Genomic DNA, 24,040 nt, shown 5'->3' on the forward strand with positions numbered 1-24,040 from the left:
ACTGTACACAGTACTCAAGCTGTGGCCTAACCAGTGTTTTATACAGTTCCAGCATAACCTCCCTGCTCTTATATTCTATGATATTATATTATATTCTATGCCTCAGCTAATAAAGGAAAGTATCCCGTATATATTAATGCTATGAAAATTAGTGTCAATATTCTGAAACATTGCTTCCAATAATCCTTCTCCTTTAAATGCCCACTCACATGCCCACAATACTAGCCAACGTGTGGGTGACGTATGGAGCCCAGCTCCAATGCGTTCTGAATGCGGCATGGTGTTCGCATTCCCTTGTGGGAGTTATAGTCATATCTTCGGTACATTGTGCGTGACGCAACGGCATCCATCCAACTCATACACTACAATTCCCAACATGCCCTTGTGCGGGCCAGACCGGAAACGACGCAGCGCCCTGTCGCTCTGCGATTAGCCTTCTCCCCATGCGCCATATTTGTTTGAGAAAAAAAATGACAGGACGAGCGGCTGGACTGGGATCGTCCTGAAGAGAAACAGAATGAGAATTTAGGAAGCTGTCTTTCCAGAATATGAAAGGGACAACGTAGAGTTTCTGATTCTAACAGTATTTAAAGTAGTGGTTGTGCGCTGTTTGTTTTCAAGGATATTTCTTCTCAATCTTCTCACCCCCTCCTTAACTTACGGTGGAAGCAAGTTTGTGCTCAGCCGTCGGGTCCGCCTGCAAATGAGACAATTAGCACATTTTTGAACTTAACGTCGATTATCCGCTTCTCCTAGCGGGCATCGCTCGCCTTTTCCTCACCCGGCTTTTCAGAGACTGTCGACGGGCAAAAAAAAAATTGACATTATCTTGCCTTATGCTGTGAGCTAAACCGAATCGAACTGCCAAAATTCAGGAGGGTTTGTGTTTGTTTGAAGACGGAACTCGTGTGGTTGGTTCTGAATTTCTATTTGTTTATTTTTCCTTCTTTTCTGGATTCAATTCCGCCCCGTTGTTTTGAAGGAGTTGGGAGACTGAGCTGAGCAATCTGCGGATAACATTGGGAGTAGTTTAATTGATAGACGGATACAATTAAAGATGTCAAGCTGTATACCGGCGGACATGGTAAGAAAACATTACACAGGTTATATATTCCTCTACAGTCAGCCTCACTGGTAGTGCATTAACCGAACTTTTAGATCCCACCCCCTCAATAGTGGAGGTAATACTAAACATAGACGCAGTTACTAAATGGTGGTCTTAAAGATGTCCAGTAAATGTCTTCGTTACAAAGTGGGAACATGGGAAAGGTTTAACTGAACTTTATAAAAAAGAAACTCTATTTGCAGCTTCAGGTACAATCATCGTTATTTTTCAACTGGTAATAGAGCTAATTTAATCAAAGTTCACTGTATATATTTATTTTAAAGAATTATGTTTATCTAGGGGCGTTCTTGTTTCAAAAGCTCCTGCGACCGATCGTACTTGAACTGGAGACTAAACTAACAGTAACCAGGGGGGTACGAGGTTACAGTTATTTGTTTGATGCAAAATGTTATTTGGTGTGTTTTTGACGGTGTCGAATAATAGTCAGTGGGGTTTTGATGAGATGTGTTGTCCCGAAATTTATTGAGCATTATGAATACATTAATAATAGATTTTAAGTATGTGTGGAATCGGGGTGGTTCCAGCTATGTATGTTTGGTTAAGCCAGTATTTAAGTAAAATGTAACAGAATCGGTTTATCCAAGCTTCTCACCTTTTGATCCATAAGTTCACAGTCTAATTTTTTCAACCATAAATAAATATGAACAGCATGTTTATATCTACTTGTAACATGTTAAAATTCCAGTTGTCCATACAATAATGATAACCCACTGGTTAAAAGATGAACATTATAAAATGTGGAGTTCCTTTTATGCTGAAGCAATATTTTGGTCACTGAGTGGTTGATCCCCTTCAATGTTTGGCACTGCTAGAGAGGAACAGATCATTGCTGAGAGTGTAATTTCTGAATAATATGATTATCTGTAACTGCAGACATGTTCTGAAGCAGTCTCAATTGGCTTCTTTTGATATTTGGTTTCAGGGAGTGAAATAAGAATATAGAACTATAAACCTCCAATATATTTTTTAAAACAGTAACCACAAGTACTATAGGTGATTGCAATAAATAACTGCAACATTTTTCATTCATTGTTATATTTATTCCATTCATTTTGTTAACTGGTGACTCCTTCCCCATGCCTCTTCCTTTGCTGTATAGTGTTCTTTATGGCTATCTAATCTAAACAAATCTATCAATGTGCTATTAATCCATAGCACTGCACTAACAGGAATGAATACCAAGTACAAAATCTCACTGACTCGTGTGACAGTGTTCATATTTACTGGAACACTTAGTTGCATTCACAATAGAAATAGCAACAGAATAGTAACCTTTCAAACTGACAAGTTACTTGAGTGATGCAGATAGAGAAAGATCTAGTGAGCAATGCACATATCTGAAAGAAGAAACTCAAGCAAAGTAATAGTTTGGCAAAGGGTTACTGTCTTCGTGAATAAATGCTTGGTACGACTTTGTCTGGAAAGAAGAATGAGAAACGTAGGCTAGCGCTTTTGTAACAATATTGCATGTAATTTGTGCTGAGCCGTGTTGTACTTGGGTGTGATTAACTCTGCACTGTAAGCTTACAATTTTTCACAAAGATTGCGCCTTTAAGTTACTGCAAACTCCGAACACAAAAGTGTGCTCTGTAGAACAACCGGGTACTTTCATTGACATATAAGTGAATAAGTTGCACATTACCTTAGTATGGAGGCATTTCATGGTTTAGTCATTCTCATTACAAATGATTTGACCTTTTCCTGCTGTCAGAAAATTAACAGTTTGTGGCATTCATAAGCAAAAGTGGCTGAAGATGGTAATGAATTAAAAGTGTTAAATTTTTGAAGGGATTGTGTACAATTTGTAAATAGATATAAGAAACAATCACGAATGCTGCATTTATATTTCCTGTAGAAAATAAAGAACTTGCATTTAAATAGCACCTTTCACTACCTCAGGATGTCCCAAAGTACTTTATAGCCAATGAAGTACTTTTTGAAGTGTAGTCATTGTTGTAATGTAGGAAATGCTGTAGCCAATTTGCATACAGCAAGGTCCCACAAACAACAATGAGATAATGACACGATAATTTGTTTTAGTGATGTTAGTTGAGGGATAAATATTGGTCAGGACAACGGGGAGAACCCCCTCTCCGCTCTTCGAAATAATACTATGGGATCTTTCAAGTCCACTTGAGAGGGCAGACAGGACCTCGGTTTAACATCTCATCCAAAAGTCGGCACCTCCCAGTGGTGGAGCACTCCCTCAGTATTGAACTGGAGTATGCGCCTGGATTATGCGCTAAAGTCTCTGGAGTGAGACTTGAACTCATGGCCTTCTGAATCAGGTTAGAGTGCTACACTGTCCCAAGACTGACACCTACTATTTCTACAATACTGTCTGTTGCTCTCATGGATGTAGAAACTGGCCTCTTTACATTGTAGGGTGGTTTCTATAGCAGCAAGGTGCACATTAAAGTCACTGCAGATTTTTCAAGCTCCTGTTTGTAACTATTTCCCAAGAGACCTGCCACAAAAGAACAATCAATCTGTTACAGTGGTAAAGAACTTTTAAACTAGGAATTGAACTGTAAAGGTAGTACAATCTAATATTTATGAAAATACAATTTGTGCTTGAGTTTTGGGACTTAAATATGGGGTTGGAACAAGCAATTATTTTCAATATGCAAATTTATCACTCAGTATTTCAAAACTTTTTGATTTACTCAGATATAATCTTTTATTATTTTTTGGGACGGTTGCGGGGGGGGGAAAAAGAAAAATTTGTCAACACCAAAACATATTTCAACAAGGCAGCAACAGAGAACTTGGTGTGAATTAGAACATTGTTCTTTTAACTTTAGGAACTGAGGTTGAATGCAGCGTGTACAAAAGGGATTAAAGTCTCTTTCTGTTGGCTGTAAAGATCCTATCTTAATTAAGACTAGAGAATCAGAGTCAAGTTTTGCTGTGTACTTAGCTAATACTAATATTTTGTCTCCAGGTCAGTCCTAATTATTGATCTTTGGGGCCCCCTTATAGCGCTGGTCATTGGAGGACTTGCTGTCTCTCGTATAAGGATAAGGCTAAGCTGACATTGCTTCAGTAGTAAATGGAAGAATTCAGTAGTAAATGGAAAATATTTATTTCAGTTTTTGTTATAAAGATGGGGGAGAGGAGAAAGAAGAAAGTGTTAAACTGAAAGATCTCTTTGTTTGATAGAACTCTTTGATCCAAAAAATAGTCTCTCTTCCTTAATGTTTTCCAGATACTCATTTTTGGATGCTGCCTCGTATCCCATTTGTCGAGTTTGAAAATCAGTAACAGGATTAATTTGAATAGGTGGGCTGCAGTTAGATTAGTAGTTTAATTCGTTATGGTTATGTACATGACTAGAAATCTACATTGTATCCTATGGAGCTGCTTATTGTCAGCTGAGTGGCTGCCTGCTGAGTTTGAGATCTGAAATGGCAGCCTTTTAAAAAGGGTTGGCAGTAAAGGTAAAATTTAAATTCATTTTATAAGGTATCCGGTCTTTTAAACAATTATTCACTTAATTAGGTGGGGAAGGGGGAAAAGTGTAAATATTTTCTCCCTCCCTACTTACCTTTGCAAATCAAGTGTTCTGAGTTGACTGTTATTCGGTATGAAACTGCTTTGGTGAACACAGTTCATCATCAATGATCATTTGAATAAATTAGTTTTTAGCATTTTTTAAGCAAATATATATCACTTGCCCAGCCAATTAGTAAAAATACATTCCAATGTTTGGTTCTCTATAGCAACTGTGACAACATTCTCATAGAACAGAGTTTAAATGAGGGAAGGGGAAGGGGAGGTGGAGGGGAGGGAGAGTTATGGGGATTGAATTTGTAACAACTGTACTAAGTGTGTGACTGCATAAGATGATTAGCTGATTGCTTTTAATCGTAAAGCAGTGTTAACCAGTTGTTAAAGATTGGAAATATTGTTACATAGGAACATAAGAAATAGGAACAGGACTAGGCCATTCGGCCTCTCAAGCCTGTTCCGCCATTCAATAAGATTATGGCTGATCTTCAGCCTCAACTCTACTTTTCCGCCCGATCCCCATATCCCTTGATTCCCTTGATGTCCAAAAAAATCTGTTGATCTCAGTCTTGAATATACTCAATGACTGAGCATCCACAGCCCTCTGGGGTAGAGAATTCCAAAGATTCACAGCCCTCTGAATGAAGAAAGTTTTCCTCATCTCGGTCTTAAATGGCCGACCCCTTATTTTGAGACTATGTTGTGCATCTCATCCTATTTGTGTTTCCTTTATTTTGTTACCAGTACTAACAGTGGATAAGAGATGTCTTCTATATAATTGATATTTAACAAATGGACTGGGAGTGTATTATAAATCCAGAACCTACCTGGGTGGCATAGTAGAACAACATATTAATGTCCCTAATCTTGCTCCTACCATTGGGGATTATGTGCCACTTTGTGCCCCGTACTAAGAGACTGAATTTATAATCTAAGCAATGTTCAAGTGCAGCACTGAGGGAGGGGGATATTGGTGGAATTGCCGACCTATAGGTGAGAGATTAAACCAAACCTCTCGCCCAGTTCAGGTGAATATTAAAGAAGTCATGGTGTTATTGCACAAGGAGTTTTCCTATTGTGCTGACCAACATTTCTCCCTCAGTCAAAACAACTAAAAGCAGATTATGGGATTGTCCTGTGCATAAAATTGCTGTGTTTCCCGACAGAAGTCACTGTACTTCAGAATGAATGCATTGTGAAGCCCTTTCAAATGTTTTAGGGAGATACAAACAAAGTTTTTTATGTTACAGCCTTGATTATATTTTGAAGTGTTTTTATGATGCAAACAGTTTTCTTCCCTTTCTTTCACTGTTTCTGGTTACTTGGCAAATTTTCCTTACTACTAACATTCAATCAAGATGTTTTTGTAATTTTTAAACTAGATTCTTCCACTGGGTTAGCAGGTTTCACTAGGAAATTAAATGGTTGGTTTTGTTACTTAACAGGAAAAGGTGTTTGAGGAAAACAGTGCACTATTTTTTACTGGGTTATGATGTGCCTGTGTACACATAATGTAGATGTTCAACTATTTGAACAAAGCAACACTGCATTTAATTTTTTAAGTGATTGGGGTTCATCACAGCTGACATGTGTAAGCGTTTGTTCTGTTGCAGCACCATGTTTTTAGTTTTAACTTTAATATCAGTACTGGACTAAATATATAACCTTGTGGTAGCCTTTCAATGTAGTTTTGGGTACTAAACATATGTTTACGGACATCCATACATCCATGCACTTCTTTCATATAATTGATTGAGACTCCAGTCAACTCCTACCTTGTCGCCCCAAAAAACACACAATATTGACAGTGTCTTGAAATATTTTACACTAGTGTGTATTTTTCCTTTCTCACTGCTTCCTCTTTCAGACAGGCAGTCTGCTTTGAGCCTTTTGCCAATTTCCTTGTTTGATTCATCCATAACAGCAATTTGCACTTGCATAGTTCACTTTAATGTAGCAAAACATCCCAAAGTACTTCGAATAAGGGGAGGTCAGGGCACTGAGTTAGGAGGTTTGCTCAGAGAGATGTTTTGAATGGGCCTTTAGGAAGAGAAGTTTAAAGTGCAGGGGTGTGATAGTTGAAGGCTGTGCCATCGATGGTAGAGCAGAAGGAGGTGGGATGCACAGTAGGCTAGAGTTGGAAGAGTATGAAATGGAACTTGGGGCTGGAGGAGGTTGCAAGGATGGGGTGGAACTTGGCAATGGAGGAATTTGTTTTGATGGCATAGCTTTGTGAGATTTAGAGCTGGTGGAGGCCAGTGTAGACAGGCGAATGAAATTTAGTCTTTAGCAAGAGAGGCCTAGGATGAATAACCCTGCAATTTTTCCTTATTACAAGAAGCATTTTGTCCCCACTCTGCTCCAGTTTCCAATATTTTGATTTAAGATCAGGAAGCCAATGTGGTTGCTCCATTATGTAGCATTTATAAGCCTTGTAATACATTCTCAGGCATCTGTCAGTATTTAAAGTAATTACTGAAACTGAAGCCAACTCCATTCCACTGTTAGTAGTTATGGCAAAATAACGCACAGCCAAAAGGAGTGATGTACATGATATTTTCTGTTGTTAAAGCTGCTTAATTGAATGTTTTGCTGAGTTTTAAAAAAGACTGTAGATTGTGAACTTCTGTCCATGTTACTTTGTGGTCCAATCAGTTTTTGCTTCTACTGGACTGCTGTGCCCACCTAGGGGTGTGATTAAGAACTGACTAAGCTAATCTAGCAAAAGTGTTTCTCTCCAAAAGCTGAATCAAATTTGCAGCCCTAGTGAGCTCAGGTGGATGTATAAGAAAAAGTAGTAGAGTATATCCAACTTTATTTTTACTCCTAGTTATCCCTGGAGAGGCGGAAGCTGAACTGCTTGCAGGCCTCTAATTATGCTAGCTTATAACAGGTCACTGGGACAATACACACAACTCTTCCTTCCATCTCCAGGGATCCAGCTGAAATTGGGATACTATGGGCCAGTTTGTATCCTGTCCCTTTGTGCCAAGACGTATTAGACTGTCAATAGGAGTGAAAAGCTTTGAGCTTTTGTTCCTAATTAATATGATTTGTGTTTTCAGAACAATTCAGTTAATTCAGTTTGGTAAATGAGTAAGAGAATAGAAATTGAACACAAACTATTTATTTTGTATATTACACAAATTAAACTCGAACAATTTTAGCTGCAACTTCTTGTTGTGGGCTTACATCTGTGCCTGGATTGCACACAATACCATATTTATAGATGAGTTGCTCACCATCACCATCTATATGATGTGCTGTATGAGCTTATTCTACCAAAACACAGTAATCTATCAGCAAAGAGTGTTATTATGAAATCATTTGTTTGAAAAAAAATCTCATTAGAATTGAGTATGGAAGATTTAGTGCAAAATATTTGTGAATTCTGTTGGTGAATAAAATATAGTAGATAGGTTATTTATTTAATGGGAACTGACTGTACTTTGCTGTTATGGTATAAAAGCAGTGAAATGATCTTGCAGCATGAAATGCCTTATAGGGTTGCTTTATCCAGTGAAGTTAGTGCAGATGTTAGTATTAAAATGTTTTAGTTTTGGAATCTTCACCTTACTGCAGGTCACTTCTGACTTAAAAATTGAAATGCACATTGTTTGGAGATCATTTAAAATGTGACTGGAGGACTTTTGTTTCTGAATCCTGTCGATCATTAGTATTTGTACAAAAACTAAGCAATGGCTTCGGTTAAAGGTGGCCTTGTTACAACTTCTTCGAGGATCATGTGAGCCTCCTGTGTCCCAACTAAGTGTTGGCGGGTTTACTGGAATTCTAGTGGCACAAACATCAGTTGGTAGGTCAGGAAGATGGGGAGCTCTGCAGAATCTTGCTTATTATTGTTTCATTTGTTAAGCTGTTCGGTAAGCTTGCCCAAGTTATGATTATTTTCTTGTTCATCTCATTTCTTTGTGGATGGGGGTAGAATTACAAAAACTTTCTAATTTCTAACAGTGGTAGTCGTCTTGAGCCACACAGCTGCAACTGTTGGAAGGTGGAAAACCTGCTCCCAGACTCCCAACTGCTGCTGCACAATTTTAGCAGTGATGTCACCTCCCTTTCACCTATGGCACAGATGCCAGCACAGAGAGATGGATAGTCGACCTTGAATTTGAGTTGCATAATGTTGATGTATGGCATGTTCAGCAGTGAGGTTCTTTGCTTAATAATGTACAAGTTAAAAATGTCATAGTGCAGCTGTTCTGATTGATAGCTGAAACTTTCCTGCCATTATTTTGAAAGTTTTCAATTTAGCCTTTGGTAGTTTCTGATTTGTTACTAGTTAGTTGTGGCTTGCTGAACTCGGTTTCTTTTAATTTATATTAGTGATGTATTTGTGATGTTGAACAAGAAATTGCCAAATCATTCTTTTATTGATAGAACATGGATTTAAAATATGTTTTACTACAACCACCTGCTGCATATTTTGAATAGTTTAATGTACAGGCACAACTTTATTGAAGCCTTCATTACTGTCATCTTCTCATTATCTGTAACCATGATGAATTTTTTTCTGACTGCAGTAGATATATGACACTTATTTTCAACTAAATCTGAGGTTTTTTTTAATTCTGAAGGTGGCTTATGCTTAGGTACAGTTCCATTGGTGCCAACACCTGCAGATAGTTATCCAAGTAACCGTTCTTCATACATGAGCTTAGGTAGTGTATGTTATCATAGGACCATAGAATGATTACAGTACGGAAGGAGGCCATTCGGCCCATTGAGCCCATGCTGGCTCTTTGTAAGAGCAATCCAGTTCGTCTCATTCCCCTGCTCTTCCCCATAGCCCTGTAGATTTTTTTTCTCTTCAAGTATTTATCCAATTCCTTTATGAAAGCCATGATTGAATCTGCTTCCACCACCCTTTCAGGCAATGGTTTCCAAATCATAACTACTGGCTTCATAAAGAAGTTTTTCCTCATGTTGCCTTTGGTTCTTTTGCCAATCACCTTAAATTTGTGTCCTCTGGTTCTCGACCCTTCTGCCAACGGGAACAATTTCTCTTTATTTACTTTATCTAAATCCTTCATGATTTAGAACACTTCTATCAAATCTCTTCTTAACCTGCTCTGCTCTAAGGAGAACAATCCCAGCTTCTCCAGTCCATCCACACTGAAGTCCCTTATCCCTGGAACCATTCTAGTAAATCTTTTCTGCAACCTTTCTAAGGCCATAACATCCTTCCTAAAGTGTGGTGCCTAGAATTGGACATAATATTCCAGCTGTGGCCAAACTAGTTTTTTTATATATAAAGGTTCAACGTAACTTCCTTGCTTTTGTACTCTATACCTCTATTTATAAAGCCCAGGATCCTGTATGCTTTTTTTAACCGCTTTCTCAACCTGTCCTGCCGCCTTCAAAGATTTGTGCACATATACTCCCAGATGTCTCTGTACCTGCACCCCCTTTAGAACTGTACCATTTAGTTTATATTGCCTCTCCTCATTCTTCCTGCCAAAATGTAGCACTTCACACTTCTCTGCATTAAATTTCATTGGCCATGTGTCTGCCCATTCCAGCAGCCTGTCTATGTCCTCTTGAAGTCTATTACTATCCTCCTCACTATTTGCGACACTTCCAAGTTTTGTGTCATCTTCAAATTCTGAAATTGTGCCCTGTACACCCAAGTCCAAGTCATTAATATATATCAAAAAAAGCAGTGGTCCTAGTATCGACCCCTGGTCTTCACTGTATACCTTCTTCCAGTCGGAAATCATCTTTCACCACTACTCTGTTTTCTGTCACTTAGCCAATTTCGTATCCATGCTGTTACTGCCCCTTTTATTCTGTGGGCTTCAATTTTGCTGACAAGCCTGTTATGTGGCACTTTATCAAACGCCTTTTGAAAGTCCATATACTCATCAACCCTCTCTGTTACCTCGTCAAAAAATTCAATCAAGTTAGTTAAACACGATTTGTCTTTAACAAATCCGTGCTGGCTTTCCTTTATTAATCCACACTTGTCCAAGTGACTATTAATTTTGTCCCTGATTATCGTTTCTAAAAGCTTGCCCACCACCGAGGTTAAACTGACTGGCCTGTAGTTGCTGGGTTTATCCTTGCACCCTTTTTTGAACAAGGGTGTAACATTTGCAATTCTCCAGACCTCTGGCACCACCCCCATATCTAAGGAGGATTGGAAGGTTATGGCCAGCACCTCTGCAATTTCCACCCATACTTCCCTCAGTAACCTATTAGTAGGCTACTTAACCAAGGGAGTCATCACAGCTGAACTGATCCTAGCCTCTCCCAATATCCAATTTTTAAGCTCTCACTCCTACCCAGATTTAAACCTTGACTTCCTCATCTGTACAGCTCAGTACTGTACCATGCAGTGTATTTACTACTGTATGGTAACTCCAGTTATATTTTTTGAAAATTTGTTTTGCAACCATTGCATTCTTGTTACCTGATTGGTCCATGGCCATCATGTGTGAAGCAATCTTCTGATCTGGTCTGAGAAGTATGTGACCAGCTAGCTGCTTTTCCAAAGCCATGTTGTGTTATTGAAACCTGATTGATCTGTGGGAGTTCCACAGGGATGAGAACATACTGAACTTTGTTGCACAATAATGATGGCTGCTCTTCTGGCTCACCTAAGTGCATTATAGTAGAGTTGTTATATTACTGGACTAGTAATCCAGAGGCCTGGACCAATAATCAAGAGTTCAAACCCCACCATGGCAGTTTGAGAATTTGAATTCAGTTTAAAAGATAACCTGGATATAAAAGCTTGTATTGGTTAAAAATGACCATGTAGCTGTCGGATTGTTGTAAAAACCCAACCAGTTCACTAATGTCCTTTAGGGAAGAAAACCTGCTGTCCTTACTCAATCTGGCCTATGTGACTCCAGTCCCACACCAACATGGTTGGCTCTCTGAGTGACTTGCTAGGCCATTTCAATCAGCAAAACTAGGGATGGGCAATAAATGCCAACCTTGCCAGCGATACCCACGTTGTGAAAATGAATTTTAAAAAAATACGCTCCCATCTAAACCTAACCAGCCAAAGGCCACAGGTATCGTCTCTCTTTTATTCATTCATGGGATGTGGGTGTCGCTGGCAAGGCCAGCATTTATTACCAATCCCTAATTGCCCTTGAGAAGGTGGTGGTGAGCTGCCTTCTTGAACCGCTGCAGTCCGTGTGATGAAGGTTCTCCCACAGTGCTGTTAGGTAGGGAGTTCCAGGATTTTGACCCAGCGACGATGAAGAAACAGCGATATATTTCCAAGTCGGGATGGTGTGTGACTTGGAGGGGAGCATGCAGGTGGCTCCATTTAAACTGACTATCACAACAACACTGCCTGGTGTCCAAAATGCTATGGCTCCTCTCCCTGCCCGTGTAACTCACCTGGCCCAAGTGCTGCATCTGAGTAGCACCCGTAGCATGGGATCACCTGCTCTCTAGCCTCAGTCCTACTAACACTTCCACAGAGCTCATCCAACTGCTCTCACCATCTCTTCGCTGTGCTACCCAGCACCGTACTATGTTCCTTGCCTAATGGCCCCAAACCTTTATCTACCTATCTTCCTGGCCTCTACCCCTCCCCACTCTGGTGACCATTTCAACAATACTGTGCTCCCCGATAAGTTGTGCTCTCTGCCCCTGCCTCTCTCCCTGGTCCCATGCTGCTTCAAACCTGGCTGCTCTGACAGTGCAAACTCTCAGCTGCTATTTGTGCAGCCCTTTGCTGACAGGTTTCATTCTATCCCAATCCCCTCCAAACGCCCTGCAGTGTCCCTAATCCTCTGCTTAATCTACATGTTAAATTTTATATTTTCAAAGATTGGTAAATCTAAACAGGTGCATGTTGTTTCACAAACTCTGTGTAAAGCAGAAGTAAGAAACTTATTTAATACAATAAACTGAAGTCATTGGCTGATGATGCTAATTCTACAGTAGTAGTGAAAACTAATTTTTCTAATGTGATATAATGTAATCTTCAGTGGACCAAAATGCTATGAACTCTTAACTGTATTTTAGTTCAAGGGTTTAAGTTTGGGAAAGGGAACCAGTAAGTCTCCAAATCTTTATATGTGGTGGTTTCTGGCCAAAAATTCAGATTCTGAATTTTGTGCATTTTCCTGAATCTGACCTTCACCCATCAACAGCGCCCCCACTCTGCAAATCCCTCCAAGTCACAAGCCCCCTTGCTGCTGCCACCTCCTTCCCAAACCCTGTTCTTTCCTGGCATAAGCCTACCCTATAATCTCCAAGGAGATCCTTTTTCTTCTATCCATAATATTCATCCCCTCATTTCCTCGCACACTCTTTCTAGCTCAAGCCCCACTTATTTTTTTCTCACTCATATACGTTGCAGCAGCTCCTGGACAGCTTCTTTTCTCCTGACCTCTCCCAGAAGCCACAGCCAACGTACCCATTATTTTGGTATATACTCTGGGGTTAGGGTTCAAAAAACGTATCAGTTACAAATTGAGTAAATCAGTTCCGGTGTGCAGAGAGAATGGAACATGTATGGAAATGAGGAGACAGAGCAAGACATGGTGATAAGAATTGGAGACACCTGAGGGAAAAAAGACAATTAAAGATTGAGAGCCATAGATAGAAGAAAAATAAAGCAAAAGAGTAGAAGAAAAATAGCTTCTTTTATGTTTAATGGCTGAACGCAAATGTGCAACAAGCAAGCATGTTAAAATAAACCGATTGGATTTTTTTAGCTTGGCATCCAGGAAAACACATTTTTTACTGCTTCTCTGCTGGCAGCAATGTTTATTGGTGGTGTTGTCATAGTGCAATGTAATGTGGGAGAGTGGCGAGTTAGGTCACTTGCTCTCCCAACATCCAGATTGCATTATAACAGCTAGAAAGATAGATGCTAAAACTTGACAGTGTGGACAGAAACAGTGACCTGAGTGATAGTTCACAAGAGAATTGCAAGAAATTCATCCTTTAATAATAAAACGGTTACTTTTTATCCACAAGCAATGCTGCAGGAGATTGTTTTTCACATCACACAGGTATGGCACTATTCTATCTCTAGTGACATCATGGTGTCACTACTCTGTACCTGCTCACTGGCCAAAATGTCATGGATGGCCTCTGCATGCATGAAATGGCTGTTCCATAGGATGCAGCTGGTTTATAGGAAGACTAGTTGAATGTTAGAAAGATGAATATGGGACAACTGTGCAGTTGGCTCACTTTCCCAAGAACTGGCTGCAATATAAAAGCGGATAGGGATCAATTTGTAGCCCAGCTACCTGCTAAACAATGAGCAGGGGCTTGAAGCAAGCCTGTAACCTAGAGAACCAGGTGCATCCTTGTCACTAGTGCTGGGGGACAGGGCCCAGCACTCTTTATTTAGTGGCACACTTTGGAGTGTGGCAATGCGTAGAAAGTTGATGGGCCAAAACACTGCATCTGTCAGACTTATGTTTTAAACTTCCTACCAAGGTCAAGCAAGTGAGACACACTGGAACTTGAGAGCATAGCCTTAAAAACAGTATTTTATTATATGTAAGGAGGACCCTTGATTATTTTAATAATCTGTTTCTCATGTACTTCATTTTGGAAGTTTGAAATGTTCTTACTATACAAATAAAACTCCCATCAAATTTTTGTATTCCAGTTTTCTTGCAGTGCAAGTGTAGTAGCCTGTAATCAGAAGTGAGTTAAATGAAACTGTGATCTCACCAGCTTCCTGCTGTACAAATATAGAAGAGGTTTTAAAACTAACTGTACTCAAACAAGTGGGTAAAATAGAAATCTAATTTGATGTTTTAAAACACATATTCCCTAATATCCAATTGTATTTCCAAATAGAGCTAGTTTACATTCATATTCTGTCTGTTAAGCATGGATACTAGAGAATCTTTTACATTTTTGCAAGAGTGTTGGACTCCTGAATTGGAGATTTGAGTTAAGTTGAAATGCCATTCTTGACATTCACACTAGATCTTTTCCAGGCAACTGTGCTTTGCCAGTCTTGGCCAGGAAATCCAATAAAGAGCTGGGCTACAAGTTTTGATCCCTATCTGCTTTTATGTTGCAGCCGGATCTTGGGAAAGTGAGCTAACAGCCCCGCAGTCCCACATTCACCGTTCTAACCTAGCTAATCTTGCTGTAAACCAGCTGCATCTTGTGGCACAGCCATTCCATGCATTCACAGACCGTCCATGAAATTTTGACTAATGAGCCGCTGCTGAGTAGTGACTCCATGATGTCACTACAGAGAGAATAGTACCATACCTGTGTGATGTGAAAAACAGATTATAAAAATAACTCTGGGAGATCTCCTGCAGCATTGCTTGTGGATAAAAAGTAAAAGTTTTATTATTAAGGGATGAATTTCCTGCAATTCTCTTGTGAACTATCCAGTGAAGGAGTCATTCCCATACTGCTCAAGGATAACTCCTGGTAAATCAACTAAGGAATAGCATTCGGAGCCCCACATCGATATCTTTAGGATGGTCTGTCATAACTTTTCAGCAGAGAATGTTACTTTATTGCCTTATTTCGTCTGTCTAGGCTCTCATTGTTAAAAGGTACTGCAATGCTCAACTTTTTTAAAGTGCCTTGGGTTATCTGCTGCAATTTTGAAGTGACTAGTAGTCCAGGTTTTATGAGTAACACAGAATTGAAAACTATATATATCTGTAAAAATATATATATAGATAGATACCTATAGAGATGGAGAGACCCATAGAGGGCAGGCGAGAGACCGAGAGAGGGACTTGCGTTTTATATAGCACCTTTTAGACAGGACGTCCCAAAGCGCTTTACAGTTAATGAAATGCTTATGAGGTGTAGTCACCGTTGTAATGTAGGTACCGCGGCAGCCAATTTGTTCTTTTGGATTTACCAAGATGTGCAGCATGTTGTAATTTTTTCCCATTTAATAACTCCTTTTGTAACAAAGTATATAATAATAACAATTAAACCATGTGAATTGCCCCTGTAATGTCACACTAGTACAGCTTAGTTAAATGACGCACATCTAGTGTTTTTTTTCTTCCAAACTCCAGACAGAATAGAATTTTTTTTAAAGTAGTTATATTTGGATATTTGATTTAAATTGGAAACCTTCTTAAGATTTCAATTCCAATGACTCCATATGGATGAAATCCTACAGAGAATGTGCTGTAGGGACTCATAATTACATTTCTAAGGATTTGTCAAGGAGAGGGGGGGTAGGAAGGGAAATAGAGAAGGAATAAATATCTGACTCATTAATTAGGAGTATATTCCAATCCCACGGGTTCTGACCTTCACTCCCTCACTATCTGGCGTGACGTTCTCCACTTGATTTATTTTCAAGACATTGGTGCTGTAATACGACTTTCTTCTTCTTTGACTTTTATGACATTTAATTAATTTGAGCAAATTTATTAAGTGATAATGTAATGAAATAAAGTGGTTGCTAAGCAGACTTGATGGAAAATTTAATTTACATTTGTAAGTAGATTTTAAACTGAAGTTATTCTGTTTTGTTAACTTGAAGTAAGAATTCCATGGTAATCAAGTTTCTAATATTATCACATTTGTAAATAAGTGATGCTTCAGCATGATTAACAATGAAATTATTATAACTAATTTCTCATAGCATGAGTTGTGTAACCAATGTGAGATAACTGATGCTCCAGGAAGCTGATTAGAACGTATATAAGATAAGCAGCCTGTAAACCACAATCAATTTGACATTTCTATTTTTAGTGATCTTCAGTTTTTATTTCTGAAAATAGGTTTTGAATTGAGCTTGTAGACAAATCTGCTTGAAGTGATTGGAACTAAACCAAGCATAAGAAAATAAAGACTTGCATTTATATAGCGCCTTTCACTACTTCAGGATGCCTTCAAGGGCTTTCCAGCTGTTGAATTACTTTTGAAATATAGTCCCTGTTGTAATGTAGGAAAAGCTGCAACCAATTTGTGCACAGCAATCTCCCACAAACAGCAATGAAATTAGGGACCAGATCATCTGCTTTAGGTGTTGGTTGAGGGATAGTATTGGCCAGGAGACAGGGAGAACTGCCCAACGTTTCTTCAAATAGTGCCCTGGGATCTTTTACGTCCACCTGAGCGGGCGGGAAGGCAGACCCTCTGTTTAACATCTCATCCGAAAGATGGCACCTCCGACAGTGCAATATTGAGGGAGTGTTGCACTGAAGTGTCAGCCCAGATTATGTGCTCAAGTCTCTGGAGTGAGACTTGAACCCACAACCTTCTGACTGAGGAGAGGTATAGAATTAGTGGCATAGGAATAGAATTTGTGGTGGGAGTCAAAGACAATGACTTTGGTCTTCCCAGTGTTATGCTGGAGGAAGCTGAGACACAGTCAAGATTGGATGTTGGACAAGCAGTCAAACTTAGAGACAGTCGGAACCAAGAGAAGTAGAAAGGTAGAACTGGGTGTTATCGGCTAACCCTGTGTCTGCAGATGATGTCTCTAAGAGGCAGCATGTAGATGAGAAATAAGAGGGAGTCAAGGACCCCTTGGACTCTGGGGGTGATGGTTTGGGCTTTGAAAGAGAAGAACGAGTATAAATAGCTGAGGAAACCTCAAAGTTCTACTTCTGTAATTTATAGTCTACCTTCCCTTCCCCCCCCCCCCCACCCCCACAAATAAAAAGTTCAGCCTTTACTGGGTCTAATGATGCTTTTATGCTGAAAGGGAAAGTTTCAAGATAGCAATACTCAGGCGATATATTGTGATGACTGGCTTGTTTTTTTTTTGTAGATGGAGTTTGTCCTCAGTCTGTGGTACTAGAACGTCTTCTTTGTGATAACTGTCACACTAGCTTCACAGCATTGGTTCTGGAAGGAACATAGACCCAAGGTGTCTGGCACATAAATTGGTGAAATCTCAAGCAATTTAATAAGCTCAGTCGAAAATCAAAGACCAAGCCTGCTGATCTTATTAACTTGCAGGAATAGGGAATGTTCTATTGATTGCACACAATTCAACTCTGTCAAAAATTAGCTCAGGTCATATTTTCCCTCTTAGCCAAGATCTGGACAGAGGAGACCACAATTATCTTAATTATCCCTTTCTAGCCAGGAAAATCTTGACTGTCACACTTTCCAAATCTGAGCATTAGTCAATCTATCTGGATGCTTCATAGACTGGAATTACTGACACAGATGGAGGGTTCCTGTTGTAGAAAAAACTCCCAGGCAGAGACGAGGTTGGATGGTACAAAAGCTTCTTTATTCAAGCATGCAGGGGAGAACCCTTGGCGTACCGATGGTCTCTCTCTGATTAGACAATTACATCAGACTTTATACGCAACTGGTCCGTTGGCCTTACGCATGTGACCGATTTGGTCCTGCCTACACCTTGTCCATAGCCATTGTAGTCTCTCGCGTGCTCAGGAGCAGATGTTTTCCTGTTATCTTAATTGATTTAGGTTCTTACTTCTGCTTTCCTATAGAATACATCCCCTCCCACCTCCCCCCGCCCTGCCCAACTTGTCTGGCCTCAGGTCTCCATTTATCCAATTATCATTACCTTAGTTCATTGTTTAATCAGAATGAAACTAGAACAATTACTATGGTTAGACTGCTGACACTATGCTTTAGTCTGTTTTTAGTCAAGCTTCCCATTATGCCTTGCGGTTCTAAAAGGATTATATAGCCTTACTCATTGAGCTACTCTACCCTATCCATGCACCATAAACCTCCCAGTTAGATCTGAAGCACCAGCCTAACCTGTAGTATCCGATGGTTTGGTGCTAGAAAAGAATTATTCAATTGTTTTTTTTCTCCTTCATTGATGGATTTCCTCAAATCCATAACATATTACTTCAGAATACTTCTAATACTAAATGGAAGAGAGCCATCTAGAGCAACAGTTCTAGTTAAATTGGTATTTCAGCCTTCACGTTCTCCTTACTGATGCTATGTCCTTGAATTACTTGGAGTTTGTTGTGCAGCCATTTCAACCTATTATTTGCCCCTCAAGGCAATAAATCTGAGCAAACCCAACACCAAATAGCAAACCAGTTCTAAATTATATCTTATCATGCTATGCCTGGCCTGGCCAGGAATTAGCAGGAGGAGCGAGAGTCCATTCTACCTAATGTATGGCAGTGTCTCATGCCAGTAGGTGGGAGTGTTATGCTCAACATTGTCTTGACGGCAACCACTTGGCACAGCTTTCACAGAGTGTTAGCCTTGGCTCAGTCGTAGCACTCTCGCCCCTGAGTCGGAAGGTTTTGGGTACAAGCCCCACTCCACTTCAGTACATAAACTAGGCTGGCATTTCAGTGTAGTACTGAAGGAGTGCTTCATTGTCAGAGGTGCCATCTTTTGGATAAGACATTAAATTGAGACCCCCATCTGCATTCTCAGACAGACGTAAAAGATTCCATGGCACTATTCGAAGAGCAGAGGAATTTTCCTGGTATCCTGGCCAATATTAATTCCTCAACCAACGCCACCAAAAAAAACTAGATTATCTGGTCATTGCTGTTTGTGGGACCTTGTGCAAATTGGCTGCCTTATTTCCCTACATTGCAACAGTCACTACACTTCAAAAGTACTTATTTGGCTGTGAAGCGCTTTGGAAAGTCCTGAGGTCGTGAAAGGCGCTATATAAATGCAAGTTCTTTCTTTTCTTTAAGTATTATTGCCTTGATCAGTCACCTCAGGAAGCTCAACTTCAAGTGGTGTGCTCCAAATTGCACTGCATGTTTTAGTTCCCAGGAGCCTGCTTCAAGACTGCAGTATATTTTTGCAATGTGAATATATCTGAGCCAGTGGAAATTACAACTGGGGTGTGGAATACAATCTGGGCCAAAGCACTGTATGTAATGTAGCACCAGTAACAAAACTACCATATTAAATTAAATGAACAGAGCGCCAAAGATTTCTTTCAAGGCCCAGGCCTAGATCATATTGTGAGATGCAACTATAATGACACAAGTTGATTTGTTAATTATAAAACCACTTAGTTAATATCCATGTATTAAAAGACAAGCATATTTACTAGTTATAAATCAAAATGTGCAAAACGGGAAACTTTACAGATTCAGAAAATTCACATCACAATACATGCTCTAATTATTGCTATGTCCCAATGAATAAAGGGGAAAATAATTTCTACAATTTTTTCACATCTAAAAAGTCGGGCATAGATATAATAAAACACTTGATGTGTCAAGATTCCAACGACTATCTTTGTACTTATTTAGGATGGTCAGCTTTTATTGCCTGTATGTTCAACCATAATACTTTTTTGTTGCCTAATTAAAAATGGTGTGTGTCTAATTCCCATGGCACCCAGACTGTTTTATTGCAGCTTTTTTACTGGAGCATTGTTTTCAAGCAGCTGTTTTTACTTCATTTGACAAAAGATTTCTGCTTAATCTCGTGCTGAGCTATAGTATGTTCATTAGGTGCAGAGTAGGAAACTTTTCAATCTTCGGTTGTACTAGCACTACATTGAGCATGGGTAGGGTGGGCGGTTAAAAATTAATCAGTTGGCTTCAAATGCTTCAGTAATTAAGTGATTTATAAATGCGATAGGTTCGAGGATTTCATTTCCACATTCACCTGAGGAAGGAGGAAGCCCCCGAAAGCTTGTGGATTTTAAAATAAAATTGTTGGACTATAACTTGGTGTTGTAAAATTGTTTACAATTGTCAACCCCAGTCCATCACCGGCATCTCCACATCAGTAATTAAGCACAGAGCATGACATTTCTGAGGTATTTGTGAGATTAAAGAGTTTAGAATCAAATCCAGGTACAATATTTTTTTTTATTCGTTCATGGGATGTGGGCGTCGCTGGCGAGGCCAGCATTTATTGCCCATCCCTAATTGCCCTTGAGAAGGTGGTGGTGAGCCGCCTTCTTGAACCGCTGCAGTCCGTGTGGTGAAGGTTCTCCCACAGTGCTGTTAGGAAGGGAGTTCCAGGATTTTGACCCAGCGACGATGAAGGAACAGTGATATATTTCCAAGTCGGGATGGTGTGTGACTTGGAGGGGAACGTGCAGGTGGTGTTGTTCCCATGTGCCTGCTGCTCTTGTCTTTCTAGGTGGTAGAAGTCGCGGGTTTGGGAGGTGCTGTCGAAGAAGCCTTGGCGAGTTGCTGCAGTGCATCCTGTGGATGGTACACACTGCAGCCACAGTGCGCCGGTGGTGAAGGGAGTGAATGTTAAGGGTGGTGGATGGGGTGCCAATCAAGCGGGCAGCTTTATCTTGGATGGTGTCGAGCTTCTTGAGTGTTGTTGGAGCTGCACTCATCCAAGCAAGTGGAGAGTATTCCATCACACTCCTAACTTGTGCCTTGTAGATGGTGGAAAGGCTTTGGGGAGTCAGGAGGTGAGTCACTCGCTGCAGAATACCCAGCCTCTGACCTGCTCTCGTAGCCACAGTATTTATATGGCTGGTCCAGTTAAGTTTCTGGTCAATGGTGACCCCCAGGATGTTGATGGTGGGGGATTCGGCGATGGTAATGCCGTTGAATGTCAAGGGGAGGTGGTTAGACTCTCTCTTGTTGGAGATGGTCATTGCCTGGCACTTATCTGGCGCGAATGTTACTTGCCACTTATCAGCCCAAGCCTGGATGTTGACCCGGTCTTGCTGCATGCAGGCTTGGACTGCTTCGTTATTTGAGGGGTTGCGAATGGAACTGAACACTGTGCAATTATCAGCGAACATCCCCATTTCTGACCTTATGATGGAGGGAAGGTCATTGATGAAGCAGCTGAAGATGGTTGGGCCTAGGACACTGCCTTGAGGAACTCCTGCAGCAATGTCCTGGAGCTGAGACGATTGGCCTCCAACAATCACTACCATCTTCCTTTGTGCTAGGTATGACTCCAGCCACTGGAGAGTTTTCCCCCTGATTCCCATTGACTTCAATTTTACTAGGGCTCCTTGGTGCCACACTCGGTCAAATGCTGCCTTGATGTCAAGGGCAGTCACTCTCACCTCACCTCTGGAATTCAGCTCTTTTGTCCATGTTTGGACCAAGGCTGTAATGAGGTCTGGAGCCGAGTGGTCCTGGCGGAACCCAAACTGAGCATCGGTGAGCAGGTTATTGGTGAGTAAGTGCTGCTTGATAGCACTGTCGACGACACCTTCCATCACTCTACTGATGATTGAGAGTAGACTGATGGGGCGGTAATTGGCCGGATTGGATTTGTCCTGCTTTTTGTGGACAGGACATACCTGGGCAATTTTCCACACTGTCTGGTAGATGCCAGTGTTGTAGCTGTACTGGAACAGCTTGGCTAGAGGCGCAGCTAGTTCTGGAGCACAAGTCTTCACCACTACAGCTGGGATGTTGTCGGGGCCCATAGCCTTTGCTGTATCCAGTGCACTCAGCCGTTTCTTGATATCACGTGGAGTGAATCGAATTGGCTGAAGACTGGCTTCTGTGATGGTGGGGATATCGGGAGGAGGCCGAGATGGATCATTCACTCGGCACTTCTGGCTGAAGATGGATAGAATCGAACAGATAACAGAAGTGCACTTTTAGTTCGGCAAATTCTAATGCTGCATTTCCTGCTCTCTTTAGTAGTTTCACAATGAACTCTATTCTGATGCATTTTTGTCATTATAGATCTGTTTAGACACTATAGAAGTGTTTGGTTCAGGATTCAAAATTCCCATTGTTTACAAGGACAAAGGCATGCAAATAATTTGAAAGGAACGCATACTTCCCAAGGGATGTGGTGATTTTCCCTCTTCTCTCCTCCCACCAAGCCACATGTTAACTTTTTAACTGGCTTCAGGTACTAAGTTGGAAATGGTTTGTGGGGGGGGGGGGGGGGGGCGGCGTGGCGAGTGGGGAATAAATAATTGAAATAGCTACTGTTACAGAATAACTTGCTTTTTGAGGCAGGCAGTGAGTCTGTGTGCAGGCACAAAAGCCATTGAAATGTGCAAGTTTAGGTTACCAACTAAACAACTTCCATTTGTTAATGTAGAAAAACATTCTCAGGCACTTCAGAGAAGCATAATCAGACAAAAGCCATATTTTTTACAACCCTGGTTTACACAAGACCCAAAGTGATCATCAATAAAGCATAAGCCTAATTTTGTAGCTTTGTTGCTGAGCTTATATTTTAAAAATCTGCAGGTTAGCAAAATATATGTAATTTGTATGCTGATGTGGTTTTTCCTAAAACGTTTAGATATTTAATCCATGGATTCCTTCTCTGTTCTGTTACTGGTTTGGTTTCTTTTATATGATTCTTAATGTTCTCCATTATTGCTGTGGTGAAATTACATTGACAGGAAGATAAAGATTAATTTGGTATGTCTTTAAAAACATCATTGCACTGTAATTGGATTGTTCATTTGCAGATGTAATGATCTGTGCACTGATTGGACTAGATTATGGAAAAGCAAGAGAGGTTCAAAGCTATGATCTGCTGAATATATCTTTGTTCTGATTTCAACTTGAACTGTACACATACATAAAATCAGTGCTGATTTTGGGTTAACGCTTGAGCTTGGGCGACTTAATTTATGATGTAAGTTCAAACATAGATTGTATTCCTGTTGCCATTGCTGGTAATGTCATTTGCATTTCGTCTTTTGAAATCCAAACTGGCAAATTAAGATTACATCCATATTTCAGTGGTTTTGTTTTGTTAACTTTTTGATGTATTTTTGGTTAAATAATGAGTGCTGATGACTCACTAATTGAGGAACATAAGAAATAGGTGCAGGAGCAGGCCGACGGCCCCTCGAGCCTGCTCCGCCATTCAGTCAGATCATGGCTGATCTTCAACCTCAACTCCACTTTCCTGCCTGATCCCCGTATCCCTTGATTCCCCTAGAGTCCAAAAATCTATCTATCTCAACCTTGAATATATTCAATGACTCAGCATCCACAGCCCTCTGGGGTAGAGCATTCCAAAGATTCACAACCCTCTGAGTGAAGAAATTCCTCCTCATCTCAGTCTTAAATGGCGGACCCCTTATCCTGCGACTATGCCCTCTAATTCTAGACTCTCCAGCCAACCTCTCAGCATCTACCCTGTCAAGCCCTGTCAGAATCTTATATGTTTCAATGCAATCACCTCTTATTCTTCTAAATTCCAGAGAATATAGGCCCATTCTACTCTATCTTTCCTCATAGGACAACCCTCTCATCCCAGGAATTAATCTAATGAACCCTCGTTGCGCCGCCTCTAAGACAAGTATATTCTTCCTTATTATCTAAGGAGACCAAAACTGTACCCAGTACTCCAGGTATGGTCTCACCAAAGCCCTGTACAATTGTAGCAAGACTTCCTTACTGTTGTACTCCAACCTCCTTGCAATAAAGACCAACATACCATTTGCCTTCCTGATTGCTTACTGTACCTGCATGTTAACTTTCTGTGTTTTGTGTACAAGGACACCCAAATCCCTCTGAACACCAACATTTAGTAGTTTCTCACCATTTAAAAAATATTCTGTTC

The 24,040-nt window shown here is 40.3% G+C and overlaps 1 protein-coding gene across 1 annotated transcript in view; it reads left to right on the forward strand.

Moving 5' to 3' along the window:
* Window positions 1–436: 436 nt before the first annotated feature.
* Window positions 437–24,040, forward strand: part of ubl3a (ubiquitin-like 3a) — a 77,346-nt gene continuing 53,742 nt past the window's right edge. The window contains exon 1 of the mRNA XM_067985991.1: window positions 437–1,084. Coding sequence (XP_067842092.1) covers window positions 1,058–1,084 — 27 coding nt within the window. The 5' untranslated portion in view covers window positions 437–1,057. The remainder of the gene's footprint in view (window positions 1,085–24,040) is intronic.

Source organism: Heptranchias perlo, chromosome 6 (genome assembly GCF_035084215.1).
Source record: "Heptranchias perlo isolate sHepPer1 chromosome 6, sHepPer1.hap1, whole genome shotgun sequence".
NCBI classification, from domain to species: domain Eukaryota; kingdom Metazoa; phylum Chordata; class Chondrichthyes; order Hexanchiformes; family Hexanchidae; genus Heptranchias; species Heptranchias perlo.